The sequence below is a fragment of the Neodiprion pinetum genome, chromosome 5 (genome assembly GCF_021155775.2).
Source record: "Neodiprion pinetum isolate iyNeoPine1 chromosome 5, iyNeoPine1.2, whole genome shotgun sequence".
In the NCBI taxonomy this organism is placed as follows: Eukaryota; Metazoa; Arthropoda; class Insecta; order Hymenoptera; family Diprionidae; genus Neodiprion; species Neodiprion pinetum.
Window position 1 is genome coordinate 29,002,521 of NC_060236.1, and position 25,718 is coordinate 29,028,238.

At 41.6% G+C, this 25,718-nt stretch overlaps 2 protein-coding genes across 6 annotated transcripts in view; one reads left to right on the forward strand and one right to left on the reverse strand.

Moving 5' to 3' along the window:
* Positions 1–25,718, forward strand: part of LOC124220521 (semaphorin-1A) — a 231,184-nt gene that overhangs the window by 75,309 nt on the left and 130,157 nt on the right. For 3 of the 4 annotated variants that reach the window (XM_046629561.2, XM_046629560.2, XM_046629563.2), the window contains exon 1: positions 14,725–15,742. The exons of the other annotated variant lie outside the window; for it this stretch is intronic. The gene's annotated coding sequence lies outside the window, so the exon portion shown is untranslated. Of the gene's footprint in view, positions 1–14,724; positions 15,743–25,718 lie in introns of those variants that run through there. 4 annotated transcript variants of the gene reach the window in all.
* On the reverse strand, positions 32–4,745 carry LOC124220523 (uncharacterized). Of its 2 annotated transcripts, XM_046629565.2 has the most exons (7): positions 3,846–4,745; positions 3,595–3,675; positions 2,425–3,022; positions 2,067–2,251; positions 1,215–1,340; positions 909–1,091; positions 32–376 (listed from the first exon to the last, which is right to left on the reverse strand). In XM_046629565.2, exons 3-7 carry the CDS (start codon positions 2,567–2,569, stop codon positions 137–139), a joined length of 879 nt encoding a protein of 292 aa, XP_046485521.1. In that variant the 5' UTR covers positions 2,570–3,022; positions 3,595–3,675; positions 3,846–4,745; the 3' UTR covers positions 32–136. The 2 variants fall into 2 exon arrangements, with proteins under 2 accessions (XP_046485521.1, XP_046485520.1); XM_046629564.2 differs by having other exon boundaries at positions 2,425–2,563; positions 3,595–4,745.

The window sequence follows — 25,718 nt, forward strand, 5'->3', positions numbered from 1 at the left end:
AATTTTTTTTATTAATTTTTTATCACTCGCAAGACAGCTTGTTATAAATAATTATAAAAACAATTGATATCATCATTTCCCAGTGTGTCGTATATAAATAATAAAATAACAGTGAGACGAGCCGGTTGACGCAGCTTCAGTGTCGCACAAGACTATGGGTGTGACAAGACGTATCGGAGCAGGTTTTCCTGCCGAGTCGTTTGTACGGTCGATCGTAAAAACAGCTACCTTCAGACCTGGTTGAACTCGGAGCACAGGATGTGGTCACGGGCCGATTTCCGCAGTCGAAGTTTTCCCCGGAAGAAGATTGCCTCCGCATAACGTAAGCCGTCGCGCAGCAGAAGAGAACTACGAGAATCCCGAGTAGAGCTGCAATCTGGCGAAAGGCGTTCAGGAATTTCCGTCAAAGGATGCGCCGAGAAAAATTTCATTTGTCATAGTAACTAGAAAAATTAAGTAGAACAGGTATCGTTAAAAAAACTGTTTCAATATTGTTGGAATTACGAAAAACGAAGTACGCGTAAACATTTTGCGCTATCGTCGATCCTTTTTTGTTTATTGCAACGCAAAATCAGTTTCTGAGGTTTACTCTACTTATTTGGTTAAACAAGGCTTTAACGTCAATTTATTGTTGCACGAGCATTAAATTTTCGCAACAGTTGCAAGAAAATATAACAACAGTGATCGTAATCAGAAAGAATAGCAACGGATACCAGACTTTCCGGTATCAGCTAGAAAACTAATTTTCATTCTGTACCTAGACGTATATTTTTCGATTTTGGTAAAATATGAAAATAGTTAACGACTGACCGGTAATCGGAACTAAAAATTTCTCTCAGTTCAATAAGGCTAAGCGCAACTCCGAAACCGAGTCAAGAAAATTGACTTGTTTTTCTGGAAAAGGATACGACCGTCAGGATGATTTTAAGTCTGTTCGCTCTCAAACGCGGCCACGGAAGCATCTGAACGTTGCAGAGATGGATCAGCTCGGTGCTCGGCTCCAGGTTGTCCACCGATTTTGAGGTCCATCCTTCATGGCAGATACAGAAACCCGTAGAATTGTCGGTCTTGCCGTGATGGCAGTATATGTTCTGGGAAAAGATTCGATTGGTGAAGCCTGAGGCATGGGAACCCATTGACGATAAGTGGTAAAGTATTTCTCATGAAATTTAATTTCGAAATTTCAGTTAGGATTTTGAGAAAATTTTTTGTACCGATAAGTATGGCCGCGGTTCCGACCTCCAAGCCGTCTCCGCTGTTCCTCGACTCAGGGCGCGAACTTCAACTTCGTTCACCGCGTTCTCCAAATCTCGACAGGTGTTGCTAGCCGGCACGTAGGCCTGCAGCCAGGATGAAAGAAGAGAGACTTTTGTAGAATAAGTTATACTTCAACAGTATGCGGAATGTAGGGAGTGGAATGAACGTGTGGTATTCTTTTTGCTTGAAGCCAATCGTGACCGCGACTGTGGGGTGAGTTATAGACACACGTTCTTGTATCAGGCCTATACAGGGTATATGATAGTCGTGGAAGTGCAAAACCATCAAAAGTAAGAGTTATAAATTCCTGTCAAATTAAGCGGTAGCAGGGCGTCAGTTACACGCTACATCGCATGCTGTTTATAGTAGCCGGGTATAAATCTCTGGATCGCAAGAAAAATTCACCCGCGCCGCGTTTTGTTGGGCCTATATAACTTTTATAATGCAAGCAGCTTATCAAAGACTTACGTGATTTACGTATAACGTGAGAAACACAGAAGGAAGAAAGAGTATATCTGTTCGAAAGGTTCTTTCACAATATTTTTGAATCATATCACAGAACGTACCGGTTTAAAAATGTCGGAAATTTCAGTCTAATGGAGGCCAAAAGCGACTACTGAACTTGAAGTTTCGGTCTGACGAATTCTTCAAAACTGAATCAAACTGCATAAAGGAACCCATTCCAGTTGTGGAAAACCGAAATCGCGTAATCGACGTGTCTTTTATGTACTACATGTGAAGATAGTCCACGGAATGCAAAGGATGGGAGAAAAAGTTGTGTTAAATTCTTGGTGAATATTCAAACCCACAACGTCAGGCAGTTCTTTATTCGTATCAGCGATACAAACTGGAACTGGCTGGCACCGCCGGTGCCGACGGTTAAAGAAGTTTCTCTTCCCGTGGTACTTTATGTGACAATTAACCGGACGACAGTCATCCAGAGTGTCTAGATCGACGGTAGGACACTTCCTGGCTTCACCTCTGTCGTAGTATCCTGATTGAAAGTAGATAAAATGAGCCAGAGAAATGGTTTAAGAGAGCTTGGCGGTATTGAATATTTCATCTCAAATAAGAAGTCTACTTTCTTCTATACTGGATCCCTTAGAACCGAGTGAGATTCATGAAAAAATTAACGAAATAATGAGAAAATCAGCGACCAAAACTTACCTTGAAGAACGGGACGTACGTTTGATCTCGGTGATACGCCGGTGTCGAATTTAACCTTCTGACGTATCTCGCCAGTCTGATTGTCCTTAGTTGTGTAACCGATCGCGATCATGCATTCCCCGACACGGTCATGAAGGTACTGCATAATAAATCAGCCAAGTCTCACGATCGTCTGACGGACGATACCTTACCATGCATGGTGGCAACAAGTTAAACAATTTCTGAGCATTGATTCAACGTCGGAAATGAATGAGAAGGATCGGTAATAGTAAAAAGCTTCCACGTCACCAGGAAAAACGGTTTTCAAAAAATTGCTACGCTAGCAACTCGTAAAACCCATGATGGCGTCGAGGATCGCGATCATGCGACCACGTGCGATGATGGCTGTGTGGGTCGTCGTCTTCCTTCCGTTCGAATTCCCCCAGGGTTTTTATTCGCTCGGTGTAGGTGGTGTTTAGTGATAATATGTTTGGCCATGGTGGTGGCAGAAGCACACAAACTGGTGTGCTGGTTGGTGCGAGACGGCTCCGCCCAGTCCGCAGGATCAAGATAACTACCGGTATTACGTCACCGCGGTACACCAGGGCGACACCCCCACCTTCTCATTATTTCCCTTATTTCCCACCGTTTCGAAAGCGGACGAAAAATAATCCATCCCCGGCTGTACCTGCCCACCCCCTGCAACCATCACCACCCCGTACACCTACCTACCAGAGCTCATGTCAAGGTAATCAGGAACCGTTTATGAATATTTCAACATTTTCACCAGAGTCTTACACCCTCCTCAGGCAATTACATAATTATTCGTGATAATACTGACGAATCGTGACGAATAATACAGCGATGTGTTATAGTAGTATTTTCTGGGAATGATGTAGGGTTTTGGTTAATTCGTCAGTTGCCATTTTGAGAAATGGTACACCATTTAGAATTTCCTGGGATTTTTGAATGGAATGGAACAGGTACATACAGACCATTGAGTAAATCCTGAGCAACATTAGTTCGGAAGTAGTTTTGCGTTTCTTTATTTATTTGTTTACTTTATTTTTTGTTTTTTTTGATCATTTGCAACCGTTATCCAATTACCGAAGCAAGTCTCTGTCTGTAACTCTAACTGAAACCAAGCTCATCTTCTAGGTCTAGATCGTAAAATGCTGGTGGTAAACTTACAAGAGTCGGCCAAACAAGAGTCACGTTTCTGGAAGCATTTGGAATCAGGACGCCCATGTCACCTCCGACGAGTTGAATGTGCTGGGGGTGATAAGATCGGGAGGTTTAGAACACTGGTCAGAATCGTTGATCTTTGAGCGCTTCGGTATTGGTACTAAGCTGTGAGGTGCACAGCCCTTCCAGCTTCGAGGTATACAAGACGACGCGCATAAAGTACACAACTACACGTTATATCCACGTGTCACATTTACCTCGCACTCGACGTCATTCGGGTAGATGGTCTCGCAGCACTTGATCATCCGAGCATTTATCGCGCACCACTCGTTCCCCTCGTTCTTGATATCAACGTCTGAAAGACGCGATCGACTATTAACGCGGTACACTCTCTATTTCTACGACTGCGCAAGAACTTGCTACGCGTTATCGCACCCTGGTGAAAACATTCGTCGTAATATCAAGACCAAGGTACTTCTCAGGCCTGAGTTTCACCAGCAGTAACCATGGATCGTGATTTTTCGTAGCGTCCCACGAGTGACATGAACCAAGGCTTGACAAAAGCACTAAAATTTCAACTCATTCCAGGTACAGACAGCAGTCTGCGACTTGTGAGTTCTGGTAACTAATTCGAGGAGCAAACCTTTCCGTTTGATGGCCAGAAAGAAACTAATCCGCGCCCCTGCAGGTGGACTTCGTTAAGTTTCTTGCCGATGAAGTTTCCGTGCAAAGAGGCCAGAGCCAGCCTTCCTCTTCGTGTGTCGGATGTGTCCTGCTGTCAGTGTGCCGTCACTCAGCCGCAGACCGTGCGTAATAATTATTCCCTGACGCACCCGACGATCTTTCGAGTGGCTTAAGTCACCCGAAACCGAACCGTCGTTGCAGGCCGTTAAACGGTCGGATCGAGATACGGGTATCCTTTTCCTCCTCCTCCTCTTCCTCAAGCATCGGTTGATCTTATCCACGAGTTGGAAGTGATGCGGCGAGATTGAATCGATCCTCGTCATCAGGCATGTCATTCGTTATCACCTTGGTTGGGTGGATCTGAATTTCTGGGCTCTCGTGGCTTGTTCTTGATTTGAAAAAGGGGCTGACGCAGGTTTTCGGTAGCCATTTTCAGCCACCGAGACGGGATGAAAGTGACCATCATTCGGACCAGATCAGTGCGACGGTACGCGCGCGGCAAGAGCAGCTCGACAAAACTGAACTACACTCCACAGTTTCAGACTTTCAGCTGGTCACGTTGCGTTTCCGAGACTCTCTTTCTGCATCAGGAGAAGAGTGCGGGAAACGCAACGTTGCGTGTAGAATTGCAACGATGTAGTCAGCCGCTCGACCAGCTGGGCTGTTCAGTATGTTCCAGATATTCCCTACCCTCACACGTTGCGATCGAAACCCCGATCATCGTTTACCCCTCAAAACTACATCTTCCGGAAATAGCAAGGCTCCGGAATACCAGTTGCGAATATTGGTTGCAAATATTGGCAAGGAATTAGAGATTGAGATGTACCGAGCACCTTGGACAATTGTTCACGTTGACGAGCAATTGAGTGTTGGAATACAGTGTTCAATGTCTCGCCTAATCCTGTACTTTGTACTGATGGTGAACAGAGGTCTGTAGTTCTTAGAGCGATGAAGATGCATGGTTCACTTACCGATGCGGTAGTGTCTCGGGTTATTTTACATCATGGTTAATGAGTTTCAAGTGTGAATAAGTATGACAGTTCTATAAAGGATACCGTAATGATATTTATAACCATAGTAACCAAGTTTGAGCCGTACATTCGCAACCATTAAACCTTGAGAGTGAGTACTGTGATCGAAATTTCAGAACGTCTTCACCAGGGCTACGTACTTTGATAACTTGGCAGTGATTTCAGATGATGATGAATATTTCTTCGTCGAACAGGGTGAAACGAGGGATGGAGAGAAATAATTTTTGAATCGTTACCAAGTCGGCTACTCACAGAAAACCATGCCGACGTCCTTACGTTCGATGTGGCGAATCCCGCAGTTCTGAAATAAAATGAGGAACAGTCAGAGGGGTGGTTGGGCGGGTAACGGAGCGACGGCGGTGATTGTGGCAAAGAGCCGATTCGAACGGAGCCTTGAAGGAATTAAGAGAAGAGGGCAGGATGCACGGAGCTCGGTCTGCATGGTCTCGAGGGATTAAAGAACCGGTGAAGCTGGGGGACGCGCATAAGTGGTCTCCGTAGGTACCATTTTCCCACCGGTACCAAGGCTAGGTTGGGATCGTCCGCAGTCTGGTCTTTGTTGTAACGACCTATCGGCTGTATCGGCATTATACAGAACGCGCGGAGCAGCCTGGCGCAGGGCATCGTGGCAGCGATCGCCCATCCTTGGCCAATTTACATGTCAGTCTGTCAGGGTGTAATTTGACCGCAGTTGATTCCTCGCCCTCCGTCTCCCTCCTCTTTCTCCTCCTCTTCCTCTCCTACCCCGGGACGAGACACAAAAACAGCCACGATCATCCTCTGACGGAACGACGCGAGGATAATTGCGACCAGAAACTCGCGTCGATTTCAAAATATCGGAATTCTTAAGGCTCGTTCTCATACCTACCCTACCCCCAGACCTCCGGGCCATAGTCATGTTCATTTCTAAACACGGTATTGTTACTCTTTCGGCGATCATGGCCGATACGAGTCCCTGGACAAAGATGCCAGAACGTCACAACCTTTTTGTTACACAGTAAAATTACCTTCCAATGACCTCACGAGATCGAACAAGATCTCACCGAGTCTCGTCTCTCACGTTTGTCAAGTATCAAATTACCAACCCTCGGTCTATCTGTTCGAAACTCATTCACCGTGTCATTTTCTCTTCAACGAACTTGTACTTGCCAAATCCATGTACCCAACGAAATGCTTTCTTCGAAAGTTCCGCCAGTGAACGCCTGCTGAACCCAGTGCGAAAGGTAGCGGGAAGAAAACCCCATTCCGTGCTGGTCCCAAAAAACGATGAGAGTAATTTAAAAATAATCGTGCGCACTGCGCTGGTGAGTGGTTCAGTATTTTTGGACCGCGAGCGAGCATGAAAAAGCGGACTAAAAGATCGCGTGCGCGGACGACAGTTGCAGGTAACATCAGCTATTCCCCAAACCCCAAGAGCCGGGAAGGTGCGGAGCGTTGGTTCCATGAGCAGGACTGAAAGTACGCAGGGAGAGGAGCAAGCGGACGTTAACCGGTGCCAGAGAAGCGGTTTACGGGATGCTTTTTTTTCATTTCGGTTTAATTACTCCAATAGGACGTCGAGGTCCGAGTGATACCTATATGTATATATACACATGTATACGTATATACTTTCTGTTTATGAAAATAACTCTAGACCGACAAACGGCGATCTTATCTACTTGAATGACGTCCCCGAGACCTGCACCGCTCCGCCAACTTCAAGGCAGTTTTATTTTAACCCCCACCATACGTCTGGGGTGTCACGATGCACGACGTACTTTGCTCCATTGTAATTTTTTATTTGGACCCCATATTTTCGTTCTTTTTTTCGCAGACGCGTGAAAATTTTTCACTTACCCTCGCTACCAGTTCTCCGAATGCGGTGGCAGAGTTCGCCAGAAACCAAATACACGCCAAGATATGTTGACATGACATGTTTGCAGGGATGGTAACGGTGACTATCTGAAATAACTAATTTCATATGGATATCAATGTCATGTTCGTTACGCCGATTGGACAGTTGCCATTCGAAATAACAGAACGTCGGGCATTCGTACATATCCGGGTATCCAAACAGGGTGGATAAAATTTTCTGGATTTTCTCAATGTGTCGAATCTAAGAAGATAGCATGAATATTCTTGATTTTTGAGACCACAGTTTCAAATTTAGGTATATTTTAACCAGTTTGATTTTGAAATTCATTTATTTCCTGTCTGTGGTAGAAATTAAAAAAAAAACTCTTCAACCACGTTCACATTTTTCCGAACTAAGGTATCAAAATCTATGTTCGTCCAAGATCATCGTGATTTGCTACTTTCGCGCTTTCAGCTCTTCAGGACATGATACCGGATACAATACATCGTATCGTGAACCCAGTGCTTGAACATATTATTGAAAAGGGCGCCACTGACTGGTAGCGACCTTAACGCTACTTTGCGGCGATGGTGCGAACTAGTTTCCCTGCAAGCCGGTAAGCCACGGCCAGTACGAACCTTCTATACCCTCAAACGTGAACAAATTCCTTATCCTGTTATACGTACCTTCGTTCAGTCGTGATCTGAGCAAAATAAAATCGTTGCGTCTGATTGAAAATACGTGAAAAGTAATAAATCGTTGCCACAGCTAGGTGATTATAATCCTTGTCAATTTTGAAAATGTTTTTAATCAACATTAACATCCTTTAGTACTTACCGACCGAGTCCGCGATCATTCGAACCGTTCACTAGCGTCATCCTTCGTGGAATTTAGAAATATCTCTGAAGAACAAGTTGCCTAAAACAAGGCGTACGGAACCACATTTTTGTCACTGTAATAATATGAAGACTCGAAAGCTATCTGGGAAAACTGTGAATTCTAAATTTGAAAGTTTTAGTCATTGATAACACAGGTCTGTAAAGAAATTTTCTTTAAAAAAACAAAAAATTATAGCTATGAAGGTTTTAATGTGCATCAAATCTATTATAATTACACATATTAATTAAGAAGGAAAAAATAAGTTGCTTTCTTTGCAGACCAGTGTAATAAATCGATTCCTTCGTATGTTTTTGAAACCCCTTGGGTAATTTGAGGAGATAAGAAATATCCCTGTTGTATGGCTGTGGCATTGAATGGCGAGTAGAGGCGAGAGAGAAAAGAGAAAAGGGCGAGCGAGAAGGAGATAGAGCGAGAGGGTGGAGGGGAAGATTTAAAAAGTCATCAAAAAAATCCGGAGAACAGTCGAGTCTTGGGGCAAACACAGCTGCTGCAAGGCCAGCTACTACCTACAGTCGGGTTCCAGCTCTCCTTCGAATCTATAATCCCTTGAGTCAGCCATCGAGCGTGCCACAGGATTTTTATTACATACACACGCAGGAACGGAGGCCGATAGCCTGGCGTCTGCAGCTACCGGATGAGGTAAAAAGTTGCTCGATCCGACCGCAGGCCTGCTCTCGCTTCGGTAAGAAGGAGAAAATTCTTGCCAGAAATTTTAGAATTCAACAACAGGACAAATGTTGAAATAAATTATGTTGTCTTTTAGAATTTATAAACTAATGAAGTGTCAATCATTCGCTTCAAATATTTGACGAAGATTTTCGTTTGTTTTACGGACACTCTTTATTAACTCGGTTAACTTGTACACTAGATATTGTAAATTCGTTCAATTTGTTGAAAAATATCCTTCACAGACGATTCTCATGTACCGGAATTTTGTAAGAAGACGAAGAACTGCTGTAGCAATAACGTAAATCGGTATGGAAGAAAGGCGTGAAGTATAACATGAATCGGGTACCAATTTTATTGCATAACGTACTGCTGACGTTATAGCGCCATCTGATTGTGCTGATACTTGCAGGGCGTGCCTTGTGGTTCGCCTCGAACGGATCATTGACACGAGTAAAACCGGGCCGAGATCCTTTTTGTACCATGAACTGCACATGTGCGGCGCTTCCAACCTTGCGGAGCGAAGATCCACTCGTGTGAACGGACTTTTGCACTACTCGTGATAGCTTTGCTTCCAACTATATAAAATCAGAGATTTTTGCAGACCACTCGGAGAGAAACTAGGTAATCGACTATACCTCTTCATTTGCACGTTCAACAAGTGATTGATGCACAAAGATGTTGTACGTTTCCAACAGTCCGGTTAAATTTGATGGAGAGATTAAGAGGCGCTCGAACAGCCAAAAGATCCACCGGTGAAATTCTCCTCGCAAATCATTTCTACTGCGGTATAACTCAATCGCTGTGTAAGTGTGTATGTAAGAGATTCACACACACACACCGCGCTTTGCGGTTAAGTGAAACTACTCTGCAGAAGTACATACATAAGCAATCTAGTTTTAAACATCGCGAATGTAGCGGCAGCTACGAGAGAAACCGTTTAAAAAACTATCGATTCTGCAAAGTGTTTGATCCGTGCCGTTTTCACTAAAGGCTACTATTCGCAACATATGCGCATAAGGTATAACATCGACGTCCGTAATCAAGACAGGAAGACTCGCCTGCAATATGTTACCCACCTCCGAAGTTTAGCGAACTTTTTGACGGTCTTCTTTCCCCCGCAGGCCATACGGTGAAAGTTTGATCAGTATAATATAAATACGCAGGTACGCGCATCCTTCAAATGCGTGGGTATAACGATGACTCTGCAAATATCTGTATACTTAAGTATTAACGATAAGTATGAGTCGCTGGAAGTTGGATCAATTCCAAAGTATAACGATATTCCGGGTAATTGCAGGAAGCTCATAATTGAACGGCTCCAACATGAAGCTCTTGAAATTTCACATTAGTCGGTTCGATTCGATCTTACGCTAATTGGTGGAGGATATCAGCACTCCACTCGATCAGATCGCTGATTCCACGCCGATGATGCGGTCTCGTTTGGTGTAGCTCTTGTTAAATTCGACATTCGGTTAACGCGTAAAATCCGCGATTCAGTGGAGTGGGCGAACCTCGATGAATCAAAAAATTTGTGGGAAGCTTTGACACGCGCGCGAAAGCTTTTTCCTGAAAAGGTTGGTAAGGGATAAAAACAAGCTTGCAGTCCGTGGTGGAACATAAATTACGACAGGGACTGTACCGGTTTCGTGAGCGTCCATTTTGTTCTCTGAAGTAGCCCCGGGACCGGGTAACGGATCGTGTTGCCTCGTCAGGGTTATACAGTGTGTGTTTTAGAGTATGCAGATACTCGTTAGGGTTCGGCGTCGTCGACTATAAAATCGTCTCAAGTCTGAGACGTCGCTTCCGGTGAACGCAATTACGGCTTGTTTTCAAGCATAGCGCCGCTCCTTGACTTCGGGAAAGGATTTTCTCGATCGTTCCTCATCGGACTCGGTCGGTAACGAATTGCTCCCGAGGTAAAGTAGAGCCCGGGAGGCGACACACGCGTTGCACTCGTCGAAGGTGGTGCGGATAGGGAAGGAGAAACGCGGAGACTTGGCTTCGGCTCACCTGCACTGAAACCTGATGCGCCCAATAAAAATGAGAACAGGTTAGCCGCGCCAGCCGCCTTCCTGTCCCTCTAGTCCCGGCTCTCTAGGACAGTCTTGACAAACAACGAGCTCAGAGCCGAGTTCCTCGGTCTGCATTCGAGTCCCTGTCCCTTCTTTCCTTGCCGGTTTGCCTGCTTCGTCGTTCATTCATCCGTTCGCTCGATCACCGCCTGCATCTACCTGCGCTTGCATACTAAAGCTGCAAGCCCCCGTCTGCACGTGCACTCGACTCTCTTATACCTTATGCCTATGTAGATGCAGCGTATATAAATGTACTTTCAACCGTGCGGTGCAATGTCTCTCTATGTACCAGGTGGCTCCGCTAACAAAGATAAGCGACATACAGGGTACTCCGTGTATTTGTATACGTCTAGGAGTCGAACGGAAGTTGCGTCACGAATTCTTGCCCTAACGGTGAAAGTGTCGTGACATCATGGCCGGTACTCTCTGGAGTCGTAATGTTCTTTTCTGACAATTTCCTTATTTTTTCCACCCTGATAAGCAAGTGGCTTCGCTATTTGCACATTTTTGTATAAAACACCTTTCCTTTCCATCATTTTAAGTTTATCAGAATCGTCCTGCGATGGTCATAAAGTTTAAGTCAAACTATGCTGGAATTGGCGATTGTGAATAGCGATAGTTGTAATGCTAAAGTTATAGTCCGAACTATTCGAGGCTCTTTAACCATCGCTAAGAGTGTGTCTATCATCGTCGTTCATGAAACGACAGAAGATCGTTATGAGGCATGTGGTTTTTATTATTAACAACTTCCTAAACTGGATGTCGGTATGACACAACCACCTCGTATCACATCCACGTTTAGGAATGATTACACAAGTTCACTAATGCGGGGAAAAACCGATTAAATATAAATGGTTGGATGACTGTTTACTCGGGAAACGGGCAAGAGATTTATTTCAATTCTCATCTCAAGTGATTCCCGCATTACAGTTCTGTTCCAGGATCTACCAAATTGCTTGCTTCATATCGTTCTCGTGTTAGCTTGACTTCCAACGGTTGGGCTGCAGAAGACTTGGAATGATGATTTCAAAGAACAGCACTTGACGAGCGAGAAGTTTATACAAATCTAGAAGGTTATCTCGCATGTGATGAATTTCATCGTCTGTTTTCAATCTCGTTATTACCGTTGCAATGTAGTATACACGTCGATTGAACACGCCTGAAACAACATCGAAAGTTCTGTGAATAGAACACTTCATGAATTCCTACCGAAGTCTGGTGCCATTTGAAGTAACTTTTGAATCTGGAGCATGCCCTGTTAGTTGTTACCCACCATCAGCTGTATCGTGGTTTCATGGTCTGGTTGAAGTTCTCATTAATGGCGGTACAGATTAGAAAATGCAAAATAAATGGCGTTCCGTGATTTGGACAGAACGTTGTTCACCATGACCACGTTAAGCGCGGAATGTGACCTTTTCAGAAAAGACTTCCTCGAGTAGGCATCCATACATACGTACCACCTTCCGTCCAACTATCTATTTTCGCAATGTCTTCCATTCAAACTCTACGGTCAGGGAGTGCGGACGGCTGTAGTCACTACCTCCATTGTCTAGTCAGCGCCCACGTGCTCGGGTGCATTCCGAAATGCGATATCTCACGACTGCAGCGGACCGTTGGTTATATCATATTGGCTGAAAAGATACGGTATACGTTGGGTCTGCTCATGTGCGCTCCGCGGAAATGCTTATCTAATTTTTGCCTTACCATTGTCTCTTCGTAACGTATGTCATGTGTGCACCACACATGCAGTCCATTCTCGAATTAGTCGTACAGGAAATTGATAAATAGTGAAATTTCATCAGTCTGTCATCGAGTTCATCGCTTACCACAAGTTTTTATCAAGTTACAACACTCCTTTCAACTTCCTACGTACAACTCGCGCCAAGTTTTCCCTCCGATTTGTGGAGGCGTATTATGTATGTGAATTTTAAACAAGAGATCCGCAGTATACATGCGGTGAAGAATAATATCTGCAGGTTGACGTAGAGTTTGTCATTGGTTTCTGTTTGTCTTTCTTCTCTTGCACGTTTTTTATGCTCCGTTTTTTTTTCTTCATCTTTTCCAACACGTTCGCACCCACTTAGCGAGAAAATATGTCATCATATATAAACCAAAGATCCATTTTGTTGATCCGCGTGTATTGAAAATACATCGAAAGAAAGTGATTGTACATATTATACTCTCTGTCGAATCCTCAAATTCTTACCCATGTCAGGAAATTATATTCACAGTAATGGACGACACGTTGCGAATCACGCGCATGACGATTTCAAACACCAGGTACGAAAAAAATGCGAAATTTGCAATATACCACATGCAGTACCTAGTTTGAGCGTGCGAGGACTGAGGAGGATACGCAACGTGGCAAATCCATAGTGAATTAATTATTTCTCGTACGGTGCGTCGTCGTATAGAGTTGGAATCGGTTGGGCCGCGTGCCAGCAGCTGAGACAGCAGTTCCCTTCTGCAACCCATCTTCTCCTCCCGCAGTTAAGGTTGTACGTATTCTATACGTGACACACACACTCGCACGCACGTACGTACATATAAGGTATACGTATAGGCGCATTAACCAATCTCCTGAGCAGTGGCGGGCCTTGCCGAGGCACCAGAGAGTTTCTAAACGTAGAATCACGGCGGGCACATACCACGTACAGCTTGTGTATGGCATCAATGACCGAGAGTGAAACCTTCGTTTCTCCTTCCGCACGACAAGTACTTCACGGTTGTATAATGGTGCGTAATTTTATGCGAAACGAAGAATCGTCGCGAGGCGACATTTCGAGAGAATCTGCACATTCACTTCCGATTAGGTATAGTTTAATAGAACGGTGAATAATCGATCGTACCAATAATTTGTGTATTTAATTAACGTATCAAGTTAACGTGTAGAATAATTTTTACTGAAACGATACGAACTGCCTTCATATTTTCGAGACATTCGAATCATCGAAATGCTCGTGAATCATAGACGCGATTATTTTTAGAGAGTTTTAGGAATATTGTTGAATCCGCGTGTTATGGCGGTTTAACACTGAAATCCCATTATATGATAGTTTTCGAAGAATTTTAGGTAATTGTTTAAATTTCCATTTTGAAACTCTCTGTTGAAAATGTTTAGACCGATATAACCCAAGGCGCTTAGCTCGGTAATCAAAGTAACTCCGATATCGCAGTTTTGTCATCGGTGAAAATGATATTATGACTTTGGGGCAGATACGTCCAATATCAGGTTACCATCATAACGATCTTCTATCGATCACAAAGTCATCCTGATCATTAAAGGATTAAAGTACGGTCGTTAGGAAATCACGATTTCAATTAACAGTGAGCGAGGTAGATAGGTAGGTGGGTAGGAATAGAAACAAAGATTTTCAACGGGTTATTGGAGTGATCCAAGGCGATTTGCTTACCGAAAAGAAAACACCTTTAGTCACGGATTTTGGCTACCCCATGAATAAGTAATTTGATTGTTTTTCAAAGAAAGTTGTTCTCTATTTCAGACAAATTGAACATAATCGATTCAAGTAAACATTTGTACACATAATAGTAGACAAACTTTCTATTGGGTTAATTGTTTTATCCACGTATCTGGATATGTAAGATTTACATTTGATGACTTCTGGCAGTTAATTTTTCTGTCACCATTGATATGGTAAAAATCAGTCACCCACCGGACTGATCATACATACTAATACAGGCTACCGTACACCTTGGTAGTGTGTGGCCCCATCCATATGGGTATAAAAAAATCCGACGGGTCGAGAGAGTTGGAAGTGGACATACATAGGTAGGCAGATCCCTTCATGGCGTCCCATACGACCACAATACTACCATGAAATCGAATACACGTTACTACAGGGATGAAGAGTGGGGGAAGCCTAGCGTGGCGTCGAGTGGGAGGGGAAAAGACGCACAGACGCTAGTCAGTCAGTCGCGAGCCGACATTCGCGCGTGTTGTTCTTGGTTGTTACCGTGCTGTCGGAGCGATTTCGTTCGAAAAGTACGCGTCGCGAGTGGGTTTTAAATAAACAAAGTTTTAACCGAAGTTCGTTGATGTCGACATCGAACGATGCGAAGGAGATTTCGAGGGTGAATTAAAAGTGCATCGGACGACGCCCTTCTTGTGTTCCGCGTTACCCGCGGCAGCTGCGGTGCGTTTTAATAATACGAATACACACCGTAGCGTTTCTTCCTTCTCTTCGTGTTGTTATTACTATTATTATTATTATAAATATTTTCCTTCAAGGAGCCTTGAATTAGGGAATACCGAAGGGAATAGAAATACGGTGAGTGGGGTAGGACGCTGTAATATCGCCGGTTCTCTCTACGCGTGCTTACTTATCCCTCTGTTTACCGTATAGTTTCGGGCGCGACAGACGGTCGCAAGTGTATTCGCGGATGTGTTGTGTTTGTGATTGTGTGTGTGCGTGCGTGCATTACTAGCTTTCTAGTAACTGATCGTCGCCCCATTGTTACTGCCAAATTCCCCTACTTCACCCGGTGTTGTACAGTTGATTATAATTATTTGTCATTCCATTAAACCAGCGAGTTGTTTCAAACGCTATCGAAATTAAGTGTCAGATTGTGCGGTTTGTTTATTTTTTCATCGAGCACTGACCCGATGTTTAATGTATTATACTTACGTATATTGTGGATCCAGGAGTTGAAAACAACGTTGAGGAAGTAAAGTGAACGACCGTTTTTCAAAACCTATTTATCGTTCTTCGTTTCTGTGAAAGTTTTTCAAAAATATACTTCGCGCGGTTTTCGGCAGTCATATATCTCATCTGTCAGTGCCGAGTCGAGTGTCTGTGTAAACCGTACGACTGTCGAGTGTCTAACTATGCAGGACGAATAAACAACACAACATCGCCGATGAGGTTGAATCTAGTCTAGATTCGCGGCAACGCCGGCCACGAACTACGCGAATAGGCTAGGCGCTCTACCCGATTCTACGAAGGGTGAGTATCGTTGATAATTTTTGCATTACTCCCTCCACCGCTATTCTCTTTGATTGAAAAGTATTTAAACTCGAGAAGAAGAAGAAAAGAGAAGCGTATAGATTACACAGCAATCGAGACGAGTATCAATCGATCATCGTACCTTATGCATGCGATTCGTATGAACCGCAGTGTTTATCGTTCTGTGTAAGATGTTGTTCATGCCTCAAGAATGTTGTTAGATAGTTGGCTGATGAGACTGCCGATTGTGCAGATTGTTACACGGTGTTTTGAAACGTATGGCCTCGATAAATGCGAACTTAATTATCTCAACGCATAACGAACCGCTCTGTTTTACTGTATATAACGATCGTTTCAAAGCTCATCCTAGAATTTGAAAACTTGATTCCGTTTTTATAACGGATTTCAAATACACAGATTGCGTCTAGCTTTTTTCATGTTATCGTAAATAATTAGGTTATACATTCATTCCGTTTTATTACTCTCCTCCACTGTTCTCGCCAAAAATTTTCTTCTTTCTCCTTTTCTTTTCTCTCACTTTTCACTACAGTGTTTAAGAAACCTAAACTTTATACAGAGGTATATGCATATCGTATACGTGCGCATATGTTGCATACATATACACAAGTTGCGACAGGGAGATTATAATATTCGCCGTCTAACAGTCTAGCTGATACATTCACTCCGCTGTAACTCTCAGGGACAAATCGAGCATAGCAGTTTGGCCTTTTATATTATTATACATTCCCTGACAAAAGACATGAGAGTAATGTCCCCGCTAATAAATTGGTCAAAGCGAGATTCAAATTTTGCTACGTAGTTTCAATGCCAAAATGAAAGTCAGTACAGGTACGGTAATTATACATTGATTGCCGATGAATGAATAAAAATTTTATCTGTTGTAACAGAAACGAATCGACAATATTTCAGCTGCTTTATCATGCGTATTTTACATCGAGTCACGAACTCTGATATCGAGAGTTAAAAAACAACGAGGGCGAACAAAAAATAAAGAAATGAAAGAAGAAACACTTGTTTTATAACTGCAGTCAGTGTGACTGTGTCGAGTGTGTTGTGCTGTATGGAAATCGAGATTTATCGTATCAATATCGAAGTGTAATACGTGGTTATATTTATAGAATGATACTGCTTGCGCACTGCCATATATACCGTGTAGGCATGCGTGTGTAAAGTATACGTGTATATCTAATCGAGTTGCTGATCGATCGATCGGTCGATCGATTAAAAAAACAAACCGTGTACGAACTGTGCGTTATAGATACAACACAATCGTTGTGAAAGATACAAAGACAGAGAGAGAGAGAGAAAAAAACTGTAAACAAAGAAAGAAAGAATCTAAACGAAAACAAAATTGCGTGCCAGTAGTTTAAACGTACATGTATATACATCGTATGTAGTACTTAGTGTCCGTAGTACACACATTATATACATCTACTTGTCGTCGAGGTTATTTCGGTGCGGTTAAAATGGCTACGACGCTTTCAAATTCTCGTCACACACGACGTAGTACGATGTACGTTGCACGTACGAGCGTACATAGATATACCTGTTACGGGTACACGTAAAACCTGCGTGCAACGTTCTCGTGGCGCGTAGCATGACCATAGAGGTAAGACAAGCATAGAGCGAGGAAGGCGTATGTCTTGTACTTACACACATACATGTGAAAGTGTACCTATCACTATTGAAAAGAGAAGGAAGGTCGGTTTCGAGCTCTGCTTACTCTCTTTCTCTCTCTCTCTCTCTCTCTCTCTCTAACACGTGCCAGTAGAGAAAGAGAACCGTAGTAGTCTTGCTTACATTCTCTCTCTCTCTCTTTCCCTCTCTCTCTCAATCTCTCTCTTTTTACAGGCCGGACACTTTCAGAGTCGCCTGTCATACTCTATCCTTCTTATACCTCTATGAGTATAGCCTATAACGTACAACGTAACAAAACGACGGAGCTAGTTTCTTTGGACAGACAATCGCAGTCGGTAATACAGTACACCCCCCTACCACCGCCAATCTGCATTTATCGTCGTCACGTTCAACATCCCGTTCATACAGCTACAATACGCGCCCATCAATTTGACTCGATCTTTTTCGTTGTAAGACTAGTTGGGATCGAGTGTATATTATACGTGATGTTGGATGGTAAGGAGTGAGAGTTGGGATAAAAATGTCGAGAGATGAGGAAATAGAAGGATCATAGTGTCGATTTTTCAGATACCTTAAAGTCTGTTTCATAAGATTTCAAAACGTAGAAGGGTAAAAGAATACACAAAGTTAAAGTATAGAATCGTTAATGGAACGAATAAGAATCTAGCAGGCCGATACATGGAATCGCCAAAACGTTCTTCTGACGATTCTCTTGTGTTTCAAGTCTTCCGTGCTGAAACTTATCTACATTTTGCCTTTCCTCTGCATTGCCCTGACACATGTTCAAATTGTGTGAAACAGATTTTCACCCGTTTTTGGAAAAATCAATAATATTATGAACCTTCTATTATAAGGCCGTTTTACTTTTTGACCTGCTCCATACAGTGGTAACTAATACATATTCTGGTTTTTACTGTCACCTTTACAACTGTGTTCAATTTGTAGGCGGTAGGCATGTAAGATGCGCGCAGTGCGCGTGCGCTACCGGATTTATTACCGGTGCAGTAAAAGAAGAAAGGGGGATTAAGAGAGGGTGCCGTTTGTATAACTTGACTTAACCAGACGCGTATGAACGACGCCAGCGCCGCTTGCGTCCATGCATGAATGCACGTTGCCCTCTTCGTTTCGTTTCGTTTCGTTTCATTTGTCCACGTGTTCTCTCGACGCAATGGAGATAAAAACGTGTTTATAGATGTAACGAACGAACGAGCTGTTGGATAAAAAAAAAAAAAAATGTTTATGTTGTAGGTAAGGCTGTGCATCTACATGTTTTACATTATATCATGTTCGCACGTGCTTTGTAGAAATCGTCGAATGGATTATATCCATTATATCCATGGTTTACCAATAAAATAACACACGGCTTGACAGAAATGGAATTTATTTTGTTGCTCTGATTTTTTCCCGTGAATTTTGGAGTTTGAGAATGTAGATTTTAGGAATAAAATCACGATTATGTTAGAAACCATCCTCCCTCCTTGCAATACTACAATAACATAAAAACTAAGGTCAATCTGATATAATCATGATTTTATTTGCAAATTCTACGTTCTCAAGTAACAAAATTCAGGGAAAAACATCAAGGCAAAAAAAAAAAAATAAATAAATAAATACGTTTTCATAATGTCATTTATAGCCAGATACACGTTTTTTTCTTTTCCTTTTGGCAAACTTTTTTATTTTTAGTTTCATTTTGTTATTTCATCATAATGTCCATAATGCATTTTGCCACATGTGTATTATATTTTCGTTTCGATTTTAATCACTCGGAATCTCTCCGATGCCATACTCGGCGAGATTCGATCGCCTCCCCCTCATAATTTCGCTGTTGTCATTTCATTCTCGAATAAATTGCAGCATTGGTGCGCAAGTTTGACGTGTAGTATTGTTATTCAGGATTCCTTCCCCCACCCCCTTTGTCGCTGTCATTATTTTCCTTTTTCCTCCTATTTTTCACGTTCAATATCTTTTGTTTAATGTGTATAATGTATAATACTGATAACACTTTTATCGTCGGCAATGATTCATTTTCATACGAACTGCGATATCGCCTCATAGTGTAACATGTGTATGCACGAATAATAATTGTGCTTTTCGTGGAGTGGTTTCATTTTTTTTTTTTTACCTGTCATCTAATCATAGAAATAATGCAAAAGGAAGAGTAAAAGTAAAATTAAAACACAGAAATATGAAACGGTAAAAGGAGACTAGAAAATATACCTACAGCGAAATAAATTACAAATGTTTCTTGTCATTCAAATTGACGTTTCTAATTTGAATTAACATTTGTGAAAGTAAACAAACCGATAAGGCAGTCAAGAATAAAACCCGAATCATCTTTCACAGATTATATAATAGGTTGACATATACATATATATATGTGTGTATGATGTTGATAAATTCATTCAATAATTCACATTGTTTGTTTAGAATTTAAATTGAAAATCCAAGCTCGACGTAGCTTATTAAAACTATTCATTTAACAGTCCTGTAATGTATGAGATGAACATTTTGTAACTGTTAAATACAAGTTGATGTTTTACGTCGATAATCCATGTATACATATATATATATTCAATCTATCTGTAAAAAAATGTTAATGATAAGAAAATAATTAGTATGTTCTGCAGCCGCGTGAGCAATAATACACGACAAAATCTTTTTTAATTGCATTATTAAAAAATGAAACGAAGTGTATTTTTGATACAACAATATTCCTTGTTATTTTTATTGCACACAACTATTGGTCAGAAAAAATATGCCGGGACAATCTCTTAAAACTTGAAAATGAACCGCGCATGCGTCAAATAATTCACTCTCATTGGTCGGCGAAATCTTCCCGCAGCGATATTCTTGTCTGCGATGCAGGCGGGCCAACCTACGCAAAATGTGTACGTCTGAATTTTCAAAGAGCGTAAGCGTTAAATTCTGACCTTTCTTTGAAGAATCAACTTTCGGACCCGATAACAAACGTTTTCCAAACCTTTCGGAGTCGCTACCTCAATTATTCGAGATTCTAACCTCAAAAATTCGTATCAACTACATCGCCGTCAGAAACAGTTTGACGGCTGAAAACTCAAGATGGTCAGCCTGCGCGAAGAGCCGATAAAACTCGCGCATGCGCGGTCGATTTTCAACTCACAACAGATTTTCCCGGTATGTGCGTCGGATAAAAAAAAGAAATAGAGGGGGTGAGAAAAAAAAATTGATTTAGTTTTTCAAGAATAATTAAAATACGCCGTTTGATGAGAAAGGCGAAAAGAAATGAAAAAAATTCGGGTTGAAATCCCGATTCGGAGGAGGGATTGACGTTTCGGTAGGAGGTGACGGGTTCGACGTTTTCACGCGGCGGCGGCATATCGCCGAGGCTGTCAATAACAGGGCATGACATTAATTGAATGTTATTGACGAAATCGACGAGAGCCCAATTATTGGCTCCACCACCGTTCGTACCATAGAATATACGTATCGTGTGTGCATTCAAACGCGTACTCGTGTATTACGTAACGTATATAATGCATAACACAGATGCATCCTTCACGGCAAATACATTTTTCCGTTGACGAATAACCAACGTCGTTGCCTGACCATTACGGAGATGCTCGTCAATTCTGATGTTCGTATACGTTAAATAATGTATGCATGATGGAGAAAGAATGATGAAATATGAAGGAAGAATTTAATTAGAAAAGATAAAAAAGAACAAACAGGGGAATAATGAGAGTAAGAAATATCCAATTAAGAATCCACCTTTTTGTGTTTTAATTCCAGATTTATATGTATACATACATATATATATAAAAGGTACACTGAGTATATTTCGCCTGGAATTGATCCGCGATTGAAAAATAATAATCCCCGTTTCTTGCTTCTTTATATCGGATTACCGATATATCTATACTTGTGAGATTTTTTTTATCCTTCTCATTTCATTGTCTCATTGTAATAGGATTAAGTACGATAATAATTACGATAATATTTGATATTTAAGTGGATTATTGATTCGAAACTGTATCTATTGAATCGAATGTACGTAGATAACATTGGCAGAGGGGGTTCTGATTAAATGTTGTATTGAAAACCATCGCGCTTGAATTTTTTTCCAAAGTAAAACTGTGTTTGTGTATGTAGTTTGATTTCTTTGTTCAATTGTTGATGAAATTTTTACCCATTTCGAAAAGCTTTAGTGAATTATCTATTGCTTTATACGCTGTGTATCGACGCTTTATATTTTCGAAAGAAAATGATTGCGTGTATATTAGTCTCAAGTAGGTCGGGCAAAGCTATCAAAAGACCCGAATTAAGATTTCTTATATTCTTAATTAAGGCATTTCATTAGCATCCGAAGATTACTTAATTAGGTATAAGCTGTACACTTCATGGTTCTGCTAATATTATTATTCACGTCTGAAATACATGCTTGCGAAAAAATTAACTCAAATATTTTGTCACACACGTACGTAAAATAGCCTTCGAAAAAGTAGTCTAAAGGTTCTTAGATATTATTTTTTTTTTTACTTCTATTCGATTCCATCTGTGTTTAATTGCAATTGGCTTTATTAAAATTGAAGAATAATATATAATTGTAATCATCTTACCGATGATGTTGAATTGGAATATTTTTGTCTACTGTTTTTTTTATTTTTCGCTTAAAATCCTGTCTACGAGTACAAAAAGTTACATAAATATTTATAGATGCATAAGTTGAAGTGATTTTTTTTTTTTCTTCATCCGATCGAATAAAATCATGTTCTTGCTTAAGATTCGAGAGGTGGCAGTTTTTGGGGGTACAGAAAACCTCAGGTAGCGGAATGTCGTGTACGTGACGAAGGAAACTAGAGAGAAACAGAAAAAGACAGAGGAAGAAATAGAGAGAGAGAGAGAAAGAGAGAGATTTTACTACACGTTACAAGTTATAGATTTTGCTATCGTGTCGACGCATCGTAGAAACGATTTATAGAATGTAGGGAAAAAAATTACAAGATGGAAATGTTTTTTTGAATCAAAGCAATGTTATATTCTATTCGGCAAATTAGAAGTTATGTAAACAATACAATTTAGGATAACGATAGAGAGATAAAAAAAAAGGAACACTGAATACTTAAATCAACGAAACATTTCATTCGCCATACTTAATCATTGATTTGACAGGTTTGTTTTCTCAAGTTCAAAGGGTAAAGATTAAAAATTTTTCAAGAAAATTGCAAAGGAAACGGGTCTCAAACGATATTTCAATGAATAATACTAAACTGTCATTATTCTGAGATTCTAGCCAGAATTAGTAGACGAACTTTCTGTCTTCGTTAAAACAAGAGATCTGTATTGGTCAAGTGAACAGAATTTCGTTGAACCTGGTAAAAAGATTATCTTGAAGTTAGCAACGTTATCGTACAAGATGCGCGTCGAGTAAAAAAACCATTATATTAATATTTTGGAAACCTGAATCCTTCGGTCATTTTGAATTTGTAAAACAGTGCAATTTGTGCCAATGCTTCGTTACTTCAACGTTTCTAAGTTCAACCTCTCTTCTATGAAAAGCTAGTATAATATTATCTTCTAGAAAATCTCAAATGTCAAACCTCACTGAATTATCCTACTCATAACAAGTTCATTGCATTTGGCTGATAGCATCAGCTTCACACACGCACACGCATATATGTGTATATATGTATATCCATGTAACACGTATTGTAAAACTAGACCATCGTGGATATTTATCATCTTTAACGAGCCACCCTGTAGAATGTACAACGTATTATAATCTGTGTATCTAGGTGGCGAAGAAGAACGTGCAGAGGCATAACCGTTGTTGCTAAACGTGCAAATACACAGGGGTTGCCGTTTTACCTGATTGTTTGTTTGTGTGTGTATACCTACCTGCATCCATCCTTCTTTTCTCTTCTCTTCCTTAGTTTTCCTGCTCCTTTTCCGCCCCTTCAAATCCCGTAAAAACTAGGTACATATACCTAGGTAGGTGCTTGGACGATATTGCGCTGAGTTATCGTTGCACTTGAAGTTTCGCCGTTATAAGCTCGGTGAAACTTTTTCCGCACTTCCACTTTTACGGCCGTAATATATGCATGATTTATCCCGCGCGTGTGTGTGTGGTTTTTTTTTTTTTTTTTTCTTATTTTGCCAGTCGTCGAGTGTGATAAGATTGTACTTGCAACAACGCGTATTACCGCAACTCGGACTTTTGTCGGCATGCAGGAAGAGTGACGAAAGACCGGGAAAACCGGGAACATTCAGGGAATTTTATTTATATAAAGCGAGCATGGTTACGCGGTTTTTTTTTTTTTTTTTATGAGTGTTTTCCGCACGCAAAGTATTCGTTTCTATGAAGGTCGAGTCAGTTTGCGAACGCGCGTGCGCGAAGTGCAGAATAGACCACTTTTAAGTCCTAGGAGTTGATGCGCATGCGCCGTCGCGGGCTAATCTGACATTACGCGACCCTAACCTCAATTTTGTGCTTCGTGAAAACACGCGTAAAAAGGAAAATGTTTCGATGATAGGTTGAGAAAGTGTACGCAAGAAATGTGGTTTATCTACTATCTTTTCTTTCATCGCATCAAGTAAGGCACTGGCAGTATTGAGAAAATAATACTGAAGTAAATAGACTAACGAAAAATGTAAAGTTCTGGGTATAGAAATCGATTTATCCTTTCTGATGGATTAATCTTTATACGTGCTGCTAGCAGTGGATATATTTAGAGTTACCCAGTGACACTTCAGCGTCCTGACCTTTACACAACTTTTCGTCGTTTTTATTTAGTTTTTTTCTTTCTCTCTTCTTTTATCTTTCTTCTGATTGAATTAACGCCGGGGCCGCGCAGTCGGAATCGCTATACCGAGCATTATTATTGGTCTTATCTTGTCGGGTCTTATTCAATACGTGGTATTATATATAGAACTTTCACGTCGATTGGCACCGTGGAAATAATTGGGATTTTCTGTTTCAACCTTTCAATACTTCGTATTCCCGTTTTATAATTTGGGTGTGCCGGTTTTTAGAGTTTCGTGTTCGGCATGCTTAACTTTATAATTATAAAAAAAAATTCTCGCCCTTTCGCACGATTGTTTCTCGATAAATGTAGATAAAATGAAAATATACGTAAACAACGTCCCCGATAGTTTTGAGCCCAAATAAAAACTTTTTGACGAAATAAAAGTAAATATAATTGGATCGTTGACGAGAACATTGTTAATTAGAAACGCCGCATAAATACGCACAGTGCATATCGTGTGTACAAAATATGTGTGTTGGGTGCCCGTATGGTAAAAATAAGCAAGGTAGTAGTGGTAACAATAATAATGTCGTTCATGGCGAGAGCACGTTTCTCGAAATATCACGCTTCCAGGAACCGTGACGAGTTTAAAACAGGTACAGCCAACGAGAGAAATCTCGAATGGTCAATATTTCCTCAGAATACAAACAGAAGTAAGAAAGAGAGATAAAGACGTATGAAAGCGTTGCGTGCAGCAGTCCTTCAATTTTTCTCCTCGCCATTACCACGCCTCAATTTTGTATTTCAACCCGATTGTGAGTCGTCGTGTAGTTAGTTAGTTAAATTCCGGAACTGACCGGACATTCCGCATGACTGATCCCAGGCTTCCTTGTTCATCATCTTCGGGGAACCCATTCTCCTAATTGTATCCTACTCACGAAATTGCACGTGTTGTATGATTGGTCTCGAAGGTGCCGCCCACGAATTGTTTCCCCGCTCTCACGGTGTCGTAGCTGACCTCGAGCCGAATCCAACGAGCCCTCGCAGGTCGATTTCCGATCAGCCGATCCCGAGATATCGGAGTTTGAAGTTCTCAGCTAGCGCTAGTCGCCGTAAGTGGAGTTGCGTGAGCGGCGCGACTCGCGCTAGCGCGGCGTTTCGAACCGCGATATCTCGGGATTGGGTGATGGGAAACCGGCGTGCGAGGACTCGTTGGATTCGTCTCGAAGCCGGCCTCTCGAAGGTAGATCCGAGAACGGCGTATAAAGTAAATTTTGTGAAACGACGCTGTCTCCGAAGCCGCTAAAATCGCCCCGGGCTCGATATTTACGTCAAAAAAATTCTACCGACCGAGCCCGAATATAATATCCCACCGAAGTAGGCAAAAACTGCACCACAATCACCATCATCATTATCATCGACGTCATCGTCGGCGGTCGTGTAGGCATCTCGCAATTAGACACGCAGACTCGCGCGTAGATTATCGATGCTTTTGCCTACGGCGAGTGATTGTTCGAACCGAGTAGTATATGTCCTAGAAGAACGGTGGAAAGGCGGTGAAGTGGGAGGCTGAAAAAAACTAGCCACGTAAA